Below are 13,287 nucleotides of genomic sequence, written 5' to 3'. Positions count from 1 at the left end.
CCAACAGTGACGTTGACAAAATAAAAACTTTTTTCTCTCGGAATCAGTCCTCTTAGGAAGCCCGACATGTGATCACATAATTATTAGAGCAGAAAACGTGTCACCATGGAATGATAAACAATGCTCAATTGTCTGTAAATGAACACACAATTCTCAGCTTAGATAGAAGGATTCCTATTAAAGAGATCCTCTTCAACTGCCTTAGGGTTTACTGCTGTGAACAGACACCATGACAAAGGCAACTCTTATGAGGACAACATTTAATTGGGGCTGGCTGCTTACAGGTTCAGAAGTTCAGTCCATTATCATCAAGATGGTAATGTGGCAACATTTAGGCAGGCATGGTTCAGGAGGAGCTGAGAGGTCTACACCTTTATCTGAAGGCTGCTAGCAGAATACTGAGTTCCAGGCAGCTAGGATGAGGGTCTTAAAGCCCAAACCCACAGTGACACATCTACTCCAACAAGTCCACACCTACTCCAACAAGGCCACACCTTCTAATAGTCAGTTCACCTTCTTGGGCGGAGAAGAAACTCAGGCTAACATCCATTCCAGAAAAGCCTTCAGAGGAAACAGGATGCTTCACCTAGGTACAATACTGCTGTTCATGTTTTCTTCACTGCTATCTTTGTTTAGGTCACAACAAATCACTCAGTGATGGAAGAGATGATGTCACTTACTGCAAAATATATCAAGATAGATCCTTTCGTTGGGCAAGGGGGAACAATGACGGACTACTTCCTTTTGTTCTGTATCATTTGTTTCTCCCCACTTACCTACTATATCTCAGCTGGTGTTACAAGAGAAAGGAAAAAGATGAAGGGCTTGATGACAGTGATGGGCCTTCGGGATTCAGCATTCTGGTGAGTGAGTGGAGGGGCTCAGAAAAAGTAATCTTCTGGGGACAAAGCACCACTGGTTTGTGGGAATGTAGCTCAGCTGGAGGAGCACTTGCCTGGCATGCCTGAAGACTTGAGTTTGATCCTTAACATTCTATAAACTGGGCCTGGTGGCACACACCCATAATCTTAGCCCTTGGAGGGACGAGGAAGAAAAAGCGAAAGTTCAAGGTCATCAATAATCATGTATGGAGTTCAAGGTCAACCTCAGATGCATGGCACTGTCTCAAACAAAGCCTCTGTCATTATTAGAACATTCTAGCATTTGTTTTTCTGAATTACATGGGATCACGCTGGTGTAATGCTTGCAGAAAAAAACTTGGTCACACTGAACTCTGAGATAAACAATGAGTTACAGATTTGCCACCGAGTGATATTTCAGATATTGCATAACCAATATCTACTTCTTTGTAGTCGCGAGAAATCTAATAGTGAATAAAATATTTGCTTTAAAGAAGTGGCTCACAACCTCTCTAATGCTGTGAGCCTTCATGTTGTGGTGTCCTTCCAATTATAAAATTATTTTCATTGCTACATTAAAATTTTCTTTGTTACTAGTGTTATGAATCATAATGTAAATATTTTTGGAGATGGGGTTTTACCAAAGCGGTGATGACCCACAGGTTGAGAACCACTGCAGTGGTTTTTGTTGCTGTTGGAAAAAAACAAGCAATTTATTCAACCACTAAATCGGATATTATGCTAAAAGCATTGTGGAAAAATCCACCGCAGAGATGAATATATTAAATGCTATGCTCCCCAAGCTATAGCTTTATCCAAGAGAAACAAAGGAGCAAGAAAATAAAATAAGCACCACTTATGCCTCATTTGCCCCTTGCCAGTTGTGTTATCACAGGATAATGGTATACATCAGTGAGCCTCACTTTCTGCCTCTGCAGAAGTGGGGATAATATCCAATATACCATTCTTCCATGATTGTTGGCACAATTAACTGTGCTCAACCATTTTCTTATTTTATGTTTATGGTGGTTTTGTCTTCATGCATGTCTGTACATTACATGTGTGTCTGGTGCCCACAAAGTCTAGATGGTATGATTATATATATATGAGTTGCCATACTGGGAATCAAACCTGGGTCCTCAACAAGAATAGCCAGTGCTCTTACCCCACTGAGTCACATTTCTGGCCCCTAAACATATTTTTGTAAAACCCTAACCTAAACTTGGAAAAGTATTTGGTGATCAGTATATATTAAATATTAATGTGTGTTTTGGAAGGCAGGGTTATGATCTGTGTATGAAGTAGCATAAACCTCAAGTTGAAAGCCCAGATTTTGACTTCAATTACCATAAAGTGACATGGTCTTGCTTGGTCATGGGATATGTAAGAATCATGCCATGGTAAAAGCATTATTCAATCCTTAGGGTATTTTTTTTTGTTTTTGTATTGTAATCGTCTTTATTTTTTGAGCAGAAAGTAGAGATGGCTCACTCAAATCCTACAAACATAAAGATTGTATATTTATTATGATTAATAAACTAGTGTAGTTATTAGTGACTAAAGAGCATATTTAAACTAGGACTCACTGTGTGTTGCACAGTGAAATGAGTGTCAACAAATGCATACTGCCTTACATCTACAGTCTCAGTAGCATGGACTGCAGTTTTACTATCCAAAACTCTTCACTGTCCATTTATTCAACCTTAGTCCCTCTCTGAACTCCTGGAAATCATTGCCCATCTTAATCTCTGTAAGATCATTTGTATTTAAGTTCGAATCTATATAATGTTTTATGAGACTGGTCAAGAAAATGGTAGGTAGTTGAGATGAAGCTATAACTTAAGATTTATATTTTTGACTTGACAAAACTAATTTACATTGCATGCATAGGAAGTGCATGTGTAATTAGAAGCAGGAAACGTTTGTTTTATTCTCAAGCTCTTACAAGTTAATATCCATTCATCTGTGAGATCAGTGGAAACGAATGAGTCAGCTCTTCTTTGGTAGGATGTTTGTGAGGTGGGACAGTAAATGATACTGTAGAGAAAGTAGGAAATGCTGTAAGAATTATCTGTCTACAAAAATACAACTTGTTACTGTCACTTGTAGTTATCACTACAATAATATATTCATACAAGATTATTTACTGGTCACTAAACTTTATGTATTAGTATGTGTGTGTTCTTGTATGTGCACACATATGTGCATATGTGGTGGCCAGAAATCAACTCTAGTGTACTAGTCATCTAATTTATTCAGAGTCTTTCTTGGGCCTTAAATTTAAGGATTAGATTTCCCTGACTAACTAGGGATACCTTGTCATCTACTGGCCCAGGGAATCTATCTGTCTCCCTTTCCCTACTTCAGGGATTACAAGCATTCACCACTGTGCAGTTTTTGTTTTTTTGTTTGGTTTGATTTTTTTGTAGGTTCTGGAAATGAAACTCCAGTCTTCCTGCTTGCATGCCAAGCACTTTCTTACCAAGCTAGCTCTCTATATCCGTCTATCTACATCTTTAAGACATACAGAGTTACGACCACAAGGGTTTTAAGACTACAACTTGTCAGTGTTAATGAAGAAAAGAAACATAGGCAAAGGAAAGCAAGTATATGTTTTGTGGTAATAATATGAACCTGAAAATCATCCTATCATTAGTAAAATACGGCTGATGTTAAAGAATATAGAACATTTGATGTCCCTATGGGGAGAAAGAAACTATTACAAGTACAATACAGAAAGAGGGAAGTATAGGATTAGACACTTTTACTTCTTTGTGAAGCCACAAAAGACGATGTTAGACCAGAGAATCTTTGCAAGGACAAAGAGACCCTAACTTATTCCTCAGTAACTGTAACTCAGCAAGACACAATGCGTCCATACTCAATGGAAATGACTGTCAATGTGCATAAGATTTGTCTTGAATCCTTGTATCAATTCTAAGTATAAGATTATTTATAATCCCGAATCGCTTCATTTAGTTTATATATTCCAGAAGATCCTGTGAAATTTGGCGGGAAGGTGAGTATGTGACTGAAAGAATGGTCACTTGAGTATTCAGAATAGGACTTCTTTTTTTGTCTAGCCATGAGTACTAATAGAATTCTGTTTTTGCATCAGGCTGTCCTGGGGTTTGCTCTATGGTGTCATTGTCTTCATTGTGACCCTTCTCTTGACATATGTTGTAAAAATGGTCCAATTTGTCTTTTCAACTGGATTTATGGTGATCTTCAGTCTCTTTTTCTTCTATGGCTTATCTCTGGTGAGTTGGTGAATACAAACTCCATTTGATTTTCAGTCTGACAAACCAAGTTGGTACAAATCAGGTGATTTCTGTCTATACCTGTTTTGTATTTGCATGAGACAATCGGTAGTGAAATAGCATTTATCTATAGTTCTGTGTAGTTCTTTCTGTAAAATTAATAGAGAAAATCTGTAGTTTTATGCAGGAAATCATTTGTTTTGTTATAGTAATGACACTTAGATAAACATAAACCAACCAGGTCTTCTGTTGTTGTAGATCTCTTTGTCTTTCTTGATGAATGTCTTACTAAAGAAGTCTTTCCTTACTGACTTGATGGTGTTCTTTCTCACTATTTCCTGCGGAAGTCTTGGATTCACAGCGTTGTACAGACACCTCCCTGTATCCCTGGAGTGGCTTCTAAGTTTGCTCAGCTCCTTTGCCTTTATGCTTGGAATGGCCCAGGTGAGTGGGAGGCTAGTTAGCTTACTAATCATATTTCTGAAGTATTTTCCTCCTTGGAACTCAATTGTCTTAGAGTCATTTCCACAGGAAGCCGACCAGACTTGTGAGGTTTCAAAGATGGAGCAGTCACTTTTTACTAGAAAATATGTGTGTAAGAAGATGAATATAGTCATAATTCAATATACATATATTCAGAATATATATATTCAGCATATATACTGTATATATAATTCAGTATATATATTGAATATATATTTATTATATATTTAAAATAGAGGCTATAGTGTTTTGTCACATCCCGAAGTTTGTTATGAATTGAATTTAAACTGTGTCCCGGTTAACCATCTTATTTAATTTTGAGAGGACAATGTGATTTAATTCTGAAGCAGTAACATAGAGCATAATAAGATGAAAATGAATATTTTGGATGCTCAACCATTGACTAGGAAATCCCTTTTTGATCCTCAAGTATTTTTTCTTCTCCTACTCTGGTTTAGCTTTCAAACTGATCAGACAGACTCTTTCTCTCAGCTCTGGAATAAGTTCAATTATTTAGTCTTCATTATAATGTGATGATTATGGATGTCAAGGTTTTTATTAAAAATCTACTGGTGTGTGTGTGTGCATGCGCGTGCACACGGGTGCACATGCACACTCACATACACATGGTTCCCTGTGTGCAGGCACCTACAGTTGCCAAAAGAGGGTATTGATACCCTGGTGCTGAAGTTACAGGTGTTTGTGAGGCTCCCAGTGTGGATGCTAGAAACAGAACATGAATCCTCTGCAAGAGCAGCAAGTTCTCTTAACCACTGAGGCAACTCTCCAACACCATCAGTCCGTTTTCCTACTCTCTTTGTTTAAACCTAAAGTGCATTTTTCTTAGTTTATGGCTGCCATGCACCATCTCCCAGAGCACCTTTTCTTGTCCCCATACCCAATTCAGCAAAGTCTTACCCGACTGCCACTCCTTCACTAAGTTCTTTTGCCATCTAATGTTGTGTTTCCTTTAGAACACACATACACTGTACTAAACATGATTACTTAAGTGCATTGTAGTTCTATGTAATTTTATTTTCCACTCACCATCTTTAATCTAGACAGCCTTGCAGTTAGTCCTGTCTTTCAGGGATGTGGCAGCATGTAATAGTTACAATCTATGAATGGCTAAGCTGTTTTTTTTTTTAAAGCGATCGTTTGCCTTTAATTTACTGGGTTATTTTGAATTTCTAGCTCTTACACTTGGATTATGATGTCAATTCAAATGCAGACCCCATGGGAAATCCAAGTGAGGTCATGGGCACAATCTTCATGCTGTTCTTTGATGGTGTCTTCTACCTGATATTGACATTCTACTTTGAAAAGGTTTTACCAAGTAAGTCACTCCATGGTAAGACTTAATTGCATGCTTGTAATCTCATTCCTTTTTCATTAATTATATGTTTTACATAGTGAGATTTTAAAATAAACCTTCAAGCACATCACCCATATCTCAAGAGTATGCCCATTTACAGGATAGACAATGAACATAGTCACTCAGGGAGGACTGGATCTTTCTTCTCCTTTGCAACTTACCAGCTCAAAATTGAAATCTGAATATTGTACCTGTGGAATTGCAGCTTTTTAGAAGACTGTGTATGTTGTTAATTATGCTTTATTTGTCTCTTTTTCTTCCCTACCCTTAGGGCCATTAGTTCCTTAGTGTTTGTAGTTGGTTACAGATCTGTATTTCTAAACTCTTTCTACATATCTGGACCACATAATGAGTTTTATTATTTAACTGATGAATAAGCAGAAATATCCATCATCTATGCTATGTAACATATTGTATGTTTTGGAACATGGCTACATTGTGATTTACTCAGTTGAGATAGTCAATATGTGTTTTACCTCCATATTTGTATTTGTAGTGACCTACTTTTTGAGATTTTCAAGAGTACAAGGCACTATTATTAACTCTAGCAACATGTTTTAAGATACATTCAATTCACTACTTCCCTTTTTTATTGAAATTCTATGGGGTCTTGGTGAAAATCTCCTAAGCCTCTCTCAGCTATCTCAGCCACCATGATTGCCATTCTACTTTGCATTTATGAATTCAACTCTTCATTTCCACGTACATCAGATAAGATGTCAGTTTTCTTAATGCGATTAATTTCCTTCATTTAACAATAGTTTAGTTTACCCATGCCATTATAGGGGATACAAAGCAAGACCAATCCCTGCTCAAGCCAAGAGATCCTTACCCATGCTTGTCCTTGCTGTGAGCGGCTCCAGGGTGCCTATAGTTTCAATTTCAGTCAAGGTGATCATAATATGCAGCCATTCTACAATGTATAATCACATAGGAAGGACATTTATAATTGTATTTCCTTTCAATTTATTAATCCATATAAGCTTCTCAAAGTCTATGATTTTGGTCATGTTGGCTAATACAGCTCAACATCCTGAGAGGGCTTGGTATAGCCTAGGACTCAGTTAATACCTGTGAAAGCATCCTTTCTTTGCTCCTGTCTGCCATACCTTCTCTGCTCAAGATCACAGTTCTTCTCATGTGCATTCTCTATTCAAGCACCAATACCCAGTGCTCCATCCCATAGCAGCCATGAGTGAACACATGAAGAAAAGGTGAATTAATAAGAAGTACAAACAGAGGGATTTGTTTCTTTAGTTAATAGTTGAACTGCCTGGTTTTGAGAGAATCGTGCATGCACAGTAATTGTCTGTGTTAACTTTTCCAAAGTTCACTGAATAATATTTTACTTATTTATCAACCTTGTTAATGTGTATAACATAGATGAATAGTTTGAATACACACACACACACACACACACACACACACACACATATATATATATATATATATATATATATATTCATTCTAGGTTACATTTATGTATAGGTAGGTATAGTGTTTCATTATATATATATTACATATATAAATTATACATAAATACATAAGCAATTATATATTCATTATAATTTTATACTATATGTAATTATATGATATAGTTTTATAAATATAATTGATTGTATATACAATATGTAACCACAAATGAGTATATTTACATATTTAATCACATTTAATTATATATAATTATAATTATGTATAAAGAATATAGTTCTATATTTTATTCCATGTACTGATTAAACAAAATGCTCTAGTGAAGGAAACACACATTCTAAATAATTTTGACCTAACCTATACGATTTTGCCTAAGAAATGTTTAGAAATATTTTTTTGTACTTTAATGTTTGAAGTTTTTCCCTTATTGTCAAACTGAAAAAAAAATCCTTTTTTGGGGGTCAAATTGTAGTCTTCTTTTCCAGTGTCTTCTTATTTCAGGTGACACAAAACTGCCAATCCCTCATTCTTCTTGTTATAGAAAGCTGTAACTTTATTTTTTAATCCCTAAAGGTTTCTTACTCTTTGAATTCCCACTAAGTGTTTTAGTTGACAAAATCTATTACATCCTCTGACTCTTTATGATAGAGGCATCTTAAGCAAATGGCTTCTCTTTCAGTTAAGCAAATTAAATATGGATTTAATTGTTCTTTCTTTTCAATGTTGGCTAAAACCTTGGGTGCTATATGATACAATTCATTTTTTTCTCAAGGATAAATTTAAAAAATCTAATTTGAGATATATATCTATATATATATATATAGATATATATATATATATCCTATATTTGCTTAAAAATATTTTATATTGCTTTGATATTTCCCACTACTATATTATTGTATATGTACATATATATGCATATACTTATGTACACATATATAGCCATTATTATTACTTTATTTTTAGGAGATATATTTTTGCTGAGGGGAGAGCTCTAAGCTGGCAGGTTTGTTTTTATTTCAATGTTACAAACTTGGTGATTTTAATCTCATTTAAATGTATGCCATCACCATCTTCGGTCTCCCGTTGTCCCCACCAGTGTCTACGGAAAGTGTCTGTTCATTCTTACCTTTATTTGCCTTTTATGTTCATTTACTTCATCATCTTTTAATGACTTTTTCTTTTCTCTCATAGTTTTTAAGCCTTCTAAATTTTGAAATGAATTTGTATCATGTGTGTATTTGTCAGTGTGTGTGTGTACGTGTGTGTGTGTATGCACATGTGTGAGCAAGCATTCATGTTTAGAGGTAGAGAGGGGTTTAGAACAGTGGCTGATCCAATGTGCAATTGCACTGGTTAAACAGGTGAATATGGACGTCGGCACTCACCCTTGTTTTTCCTGAAGTCCTCATTCTGGTCAGGACAAAATCCAGTGGATCTCCCATCCCTTGACAGTGAAACAGACTATGAGTTTTCTGATGACTGTTTTGAACCTGTGTCTACAGAATTCCATGGGAAAGAAGCCATCAGGTGAGATCAGATGTAGTGTGGATGAAGGTTGGGTGGGGATCATGCTATTATCAGCCTAAAGCTTGCTCCAGACATTTGTTTAATGCATGTAGACCTTCTACTGAGTCCTTCACAGGGCTCTGACCTAACCTCATCTTCCTGGCCTGTAATTTTCTGTCGTTTATTCTTTTAAAAATTATAGCGGGCTACTGTTAGTTCCAAACTTCAGACTTAAGACAACAGAAGCCACAATTCAGGAACAGTCCTCTCTGCCTGTCCCTTGTTGCTTCTCTTCTCCCTTCTTTTTCTTCTTGTCTTTTTCTTCAGTTCAGGGCGTCACTCCTTCACCTTATTAGAACATCACTCATTTTCCCCTCACTCATCTGAACATTCCTTTCTTTATGCATTTGCCTTTTCTACAAAGAAGGCCAAGCAAAAGGGGGAAGAGAAAAGTAAAAGCCTGGAGAAGAAGAGGGAATCAGATCAACGTGGCTCTCGGTCATGCACACCTGCATTCCGGGTTACAATAAAATACCCGTTTCATGTGGTGCTAGTTGCATTTAGTTTAATTAAGGAAGAGGTCCTTAAGATCTTTATCTTAGGAACTCTTATTTATTTTTTAATTTAATTTTTTTTACTTATTCACTTACATCACACTCACTACCCATACAACTCTTCTTTTAAATAATATTTTTATTTATTTTTTGAGAAGTTTATCAATGTGCACAGAGTACTTTAATGGTCCAGCACCCCACTATGCACCCCCAACTCTGCCTGCTCTCTCTAGCACGTCCTCCTCTCAACTTCACATTCTCTTCATTTGAAAAGGATTGCATCCCATTGAGTCCAATTAATGCTGCCTATTTGCACATGTATGTTGTGAGGCTACACATTGGAGTATGGGTAACATATCAGTGGTCTCTCCTCCAAAGAAACATGACTGACTCTTAGCAATCTTCAATGACAAATGACTCTTTAAGTAAAGGTGTCTCTCATGAATCCATCCTCTATCCACGGTGGAATTCTTACTTGCTTGATCTTTTGCAATTGTTACAGCTATGTGAGTTCATGAGTGACAGCCACATCATGAGCAGGAACAGAACTTTACAGCATCTCTCTCCATCTTCCATCTTTCACATTATTTCTGTCTCCTGCATCCCTCTACATCTTCCATCTTTCACTTTCTTTCCGTCTCCTCCTCTTCCAAGTTCCCTGAGCCTGGGGAGGCCAAAATGTTGACAATTTTTGATGTCTAATCATAACTTTCAATTTCTAACTTGTAGCCTGTCCCATAGATATCCTTCTTTCCCTGCTTTTGGATAACTTTAAACCTCAGGCAAAGAAAGTCCTACCAAGGCAATGGTTTGTGTTTACTAGTCTCTCTTGTTTCCTCTCTGGTATCTCATTCAACGAAAAGTAAGGTGAAAGAATAGAGTGTTAGTGTTTAAATGGAAGTGAGATCTTTGTTTTTTCTTTCTTTTTAATTAAAGCATTTTTATTTGTATGCTATATGTTTTGATCATTTTTCTGTTCCTCCCACCCTTTCCAGATCCTGCCAACCTTTCTACCTACCTAACTTCACACTCTAGGACCTTACTCTTACTCAACCCTCTCATCATAAAATGAAACCAACCAAACAAAAACAAATATATATACTGTTAGTGCTCCTACTTTCAGAACAGGCAAGCAGAGTTCTAAGAAATAACTATATTTGTCAGCTATCTAATGGTTAGAGTACAGTGATGGCTAGCATGTCTGATATTGATCATGGCATTTCTTCTTCTTTCCATTCTATACTGCCTGGCTGACCTGAAGAGATTCTGGACTTCATGCAGACATTTTCTCTAACATCTGTAAAATGTTATGTTCCCTACTCAGCCTTGCTATGGTAGCTGTCTGGGTTGTGTCATTTTCTAGTTTACCCCTCACTACATATGGTTCATCTCAAGAAAAATCCTCACAGTGGCTTGAACAGTGTCCAAGCCTCAGCCCACACCAAAGAAAGCAGCCTTTCTTCCAGGTGAGCTTAGGCACTGGTTATATTGTAAAACACTGGTCAAGTTACCATTGCTTTCTACTGCTGTTAGTACCATAGCTTAGTCAAGGTCACATGCTTTCTCTCATATCCTTGCAACCCAAATTCACCTGAAGTTTTCAGCGAGACTTGGAGTTAGATAATAAAGAAAACCATTGCTCCTTAAACCGTTTCTCTCTTGCTCTCCTTCTCAGAATCAGAAATCTTACTAAGGACTTCATACAAAAGTCTAAGTGTACAGAAGCTTTGAAAGGTAAGTAATGAAGATAGAAAAATATTAGATTTCAGTCAGCTAACTTTTCTCTCAGTGAGCAGTTCTAGACTCTAAATGGATGTTGAATCTCTTGTCTCGCCTTCCCCTCACAACTGAACTAATATTGCCATGCTATATAATTTTTAAAAGTGAAAATAGAATATTAATTTTGATTTAATAATGAATTAATGTATACTTTCATAAATTTTAGTCACACGATAAATACATAGGTACTGTATGAACCCTGAATTAAACTTACATTTGTGATTTTATACCTTTATGCTGTTTTCCTCCCAGATCTGACATTGGATGTATATAAAGACCAGATTACTGCAATCCTTGGTCACAGTGGAGCTGGGAAATCAACACTATTAAATATCCTTAGTGGGCTGTGTGTTCCCACCAAAGGTAAGAGACAGAGACTTTCCTCTAATTTGGCCAATGAATTGTCTGTGCTTTAGTTAGGCATCTGAGCATTAAGTATACACAGAGATAATTAAACTCACAGCTATTAACATATAATCTATATTATTCTTTTATAAAATGTATAGGATATTAACTGAAATATAGAGAATTTTAGTATTTTAGAATACTCAAAATTTTATAGAATTAACAGTTTCAATAGATATTGATCACACTTTTCTGTATAGATAAAGTAACCTTGAAAAGCAGCAACTATTAAAATATGACTGGAAAGGTCTCTCAATTTCATTGTTTTGACTGTAGCTTATGGCCTTTAATGGTTTTGCCTACGTGTCTCAGACCGAGCTATTTCCCCCTCCCTCCCTCTCCTCTCCCTCTCTCCTGTCTCCTCTCCCCTCTCTCCTCTTTGTCCTCTCTTTTTTCTCTCTCTTCTCACTCTCTCTCTTACTCTTTCTCTCATCCCTCTTTCTGGGAAATTTCTAGGGCTGAAGTTCTAAGGACTTTGAGCTGAAAGACAGAGCCAATGTCAATGTAAAACAACTTTTCTGTGTTTTCTGATTGTTAAAAGGACATATGAATTCCACTGTAAAAAACAAGTTGCATGCACAGCTTAGGGGGCAGAGAGGTTGATCTCATATTCTCGAAGACAGGTGAGATCAAAATACTAAAATGAAATTTGAAAAAGATCACAGGAGTAAGATAAAATCAAATATCCAATTTCATTTGGTAAAGTTTTTTAAAATTACATTAAGAATGTCATGTTGTCTTGATAATGTCTTTTGAAATCCTTATTTATAGGTTGGGTCACTATCCATAATAAAAGACTCTCAGAAATGACGGACTTGGAAAGTATTAGCAAGCTCACTGGAGTTTGTCCACAATGCAATGTGCAATTTGACTTCCTCACTGTAAGAGAAAATCTTAGGCTATTTGCTAAAATAAAAGGGATTCAAGCACACGAAGTGGATAACGAGGTACATGATGTGTTAAACTAACATAAAAGTTTAAACTTTTAGTAAATATGCTTAATCTTTTTTACTTCAATTTTGGTTGCATTAAATCCCCTGCATATGGATATATTAAGCTTGGCTGCAAAAATATGGGAATAACAAACACGTTTAACCTGTGATATTCTCATAGATCATTAAATATTTTCTTTTCATCTTCCATTACTTGGATAAGTAATGGAATTTCTTCATGTTCAAATGAGATTGAATTATGAAGAAATCATTTTCCCCAAGTCATAGTCAAGTAAGCATGAAGTCATGTGATACCCAAACAGATAACACTGCTATTATTCTTTATTGTGTCATGTATAAAGACATTTTAGTTATGGCTTGCATGTTCTTCTGTGTGAGTGCAGGTACAAAGAGTTTTGCTTGAATTGGAGATGAACAATATTCAGGATATTCTTGTTCAAAACCTAAGTGGTGGACAGAAAAGAAAGCTGACATTTGGAATCGCCATTTTAGGAGACCCTCAGGTTAGTCAGACCAGATTCACTGATAAATTCACTCTGGAATCAAACTGATTCAATACAGAAAGGGCACCATGATGTAAATCACGCAGCAGAGGGGACCATAGAGCAGAGCAGTAAACTAAGTACATACCTAGCCCCTGTGTTCCCTGCTTCTGTAGTTAGTGAACATTATTTCCTT

At 36.3% G+C, this 13,287-nt stretch overlaps 1 protein-coding gene across 1 annotated transcript in view; it reads left to right on the top strand.

Annotated features, from left to right (window-relative positions):
• LOC114615558 (ATP-binding cassette sub-family A member 8-A-like) overlaps positions 1-13,287 on the top strand; it is a 136,190-nt gene that overhangs the window by 11,130 nt on the left and 111,773 nt on the right. The window contains exons 6-14 of the mRNA XM_028761241.1: positions 637-863; positions 3,979-4,120; positions 4,379-4,564; positions 5,798-5,939; positions 8,774-8,939; positions 11,148-11,206; positions 11,504-11,614; positions 12,428-12,603; positions 12,993-13,112. Coding sequence (XP_028617074.1) covers positions 637-863; positions 3,979-4,120; positions 4,379-4,564; positions 5,798-5,939; positions 8,774-8,939; positions 11,148-11,206; positions 11,504-11,614; positions 12,428-12,603; positions 12,993-13,112 — 1,329 coding nt within the window. The remainder of the gene's footprint in view (positions 1-636; positions 864-3,978; positions 4,121-4,378; positions 4,565-5,797; positions 5,940-8,773; positions 8,940-11,147; positions 11,207-11,503; positions 11,615-12,427; positions 12,604-12,992; positions 13,113-13,287) is intronic.

This window comes from Grammomys surdaster, unplaced genomic scaffold (assembly GCF_004785775.1).
Source record: "Grammomys surdaster isolate TR1022 unplaced genomic scaffold, NIH_TR_1.0 126906, whole genome shotgun sequence".
In the NCBI taxonomy this organism is placed as follows: Eukaryota; Metazoa; Chordata; class Mammalia; order Rodentia; family Muridae; genus Grammomys; species Grammomys surdaster.
Note: the sequence above shows the minus strand (reverse complement) of the source record. Positions and strands in the feature narration are given on the sequence as shown.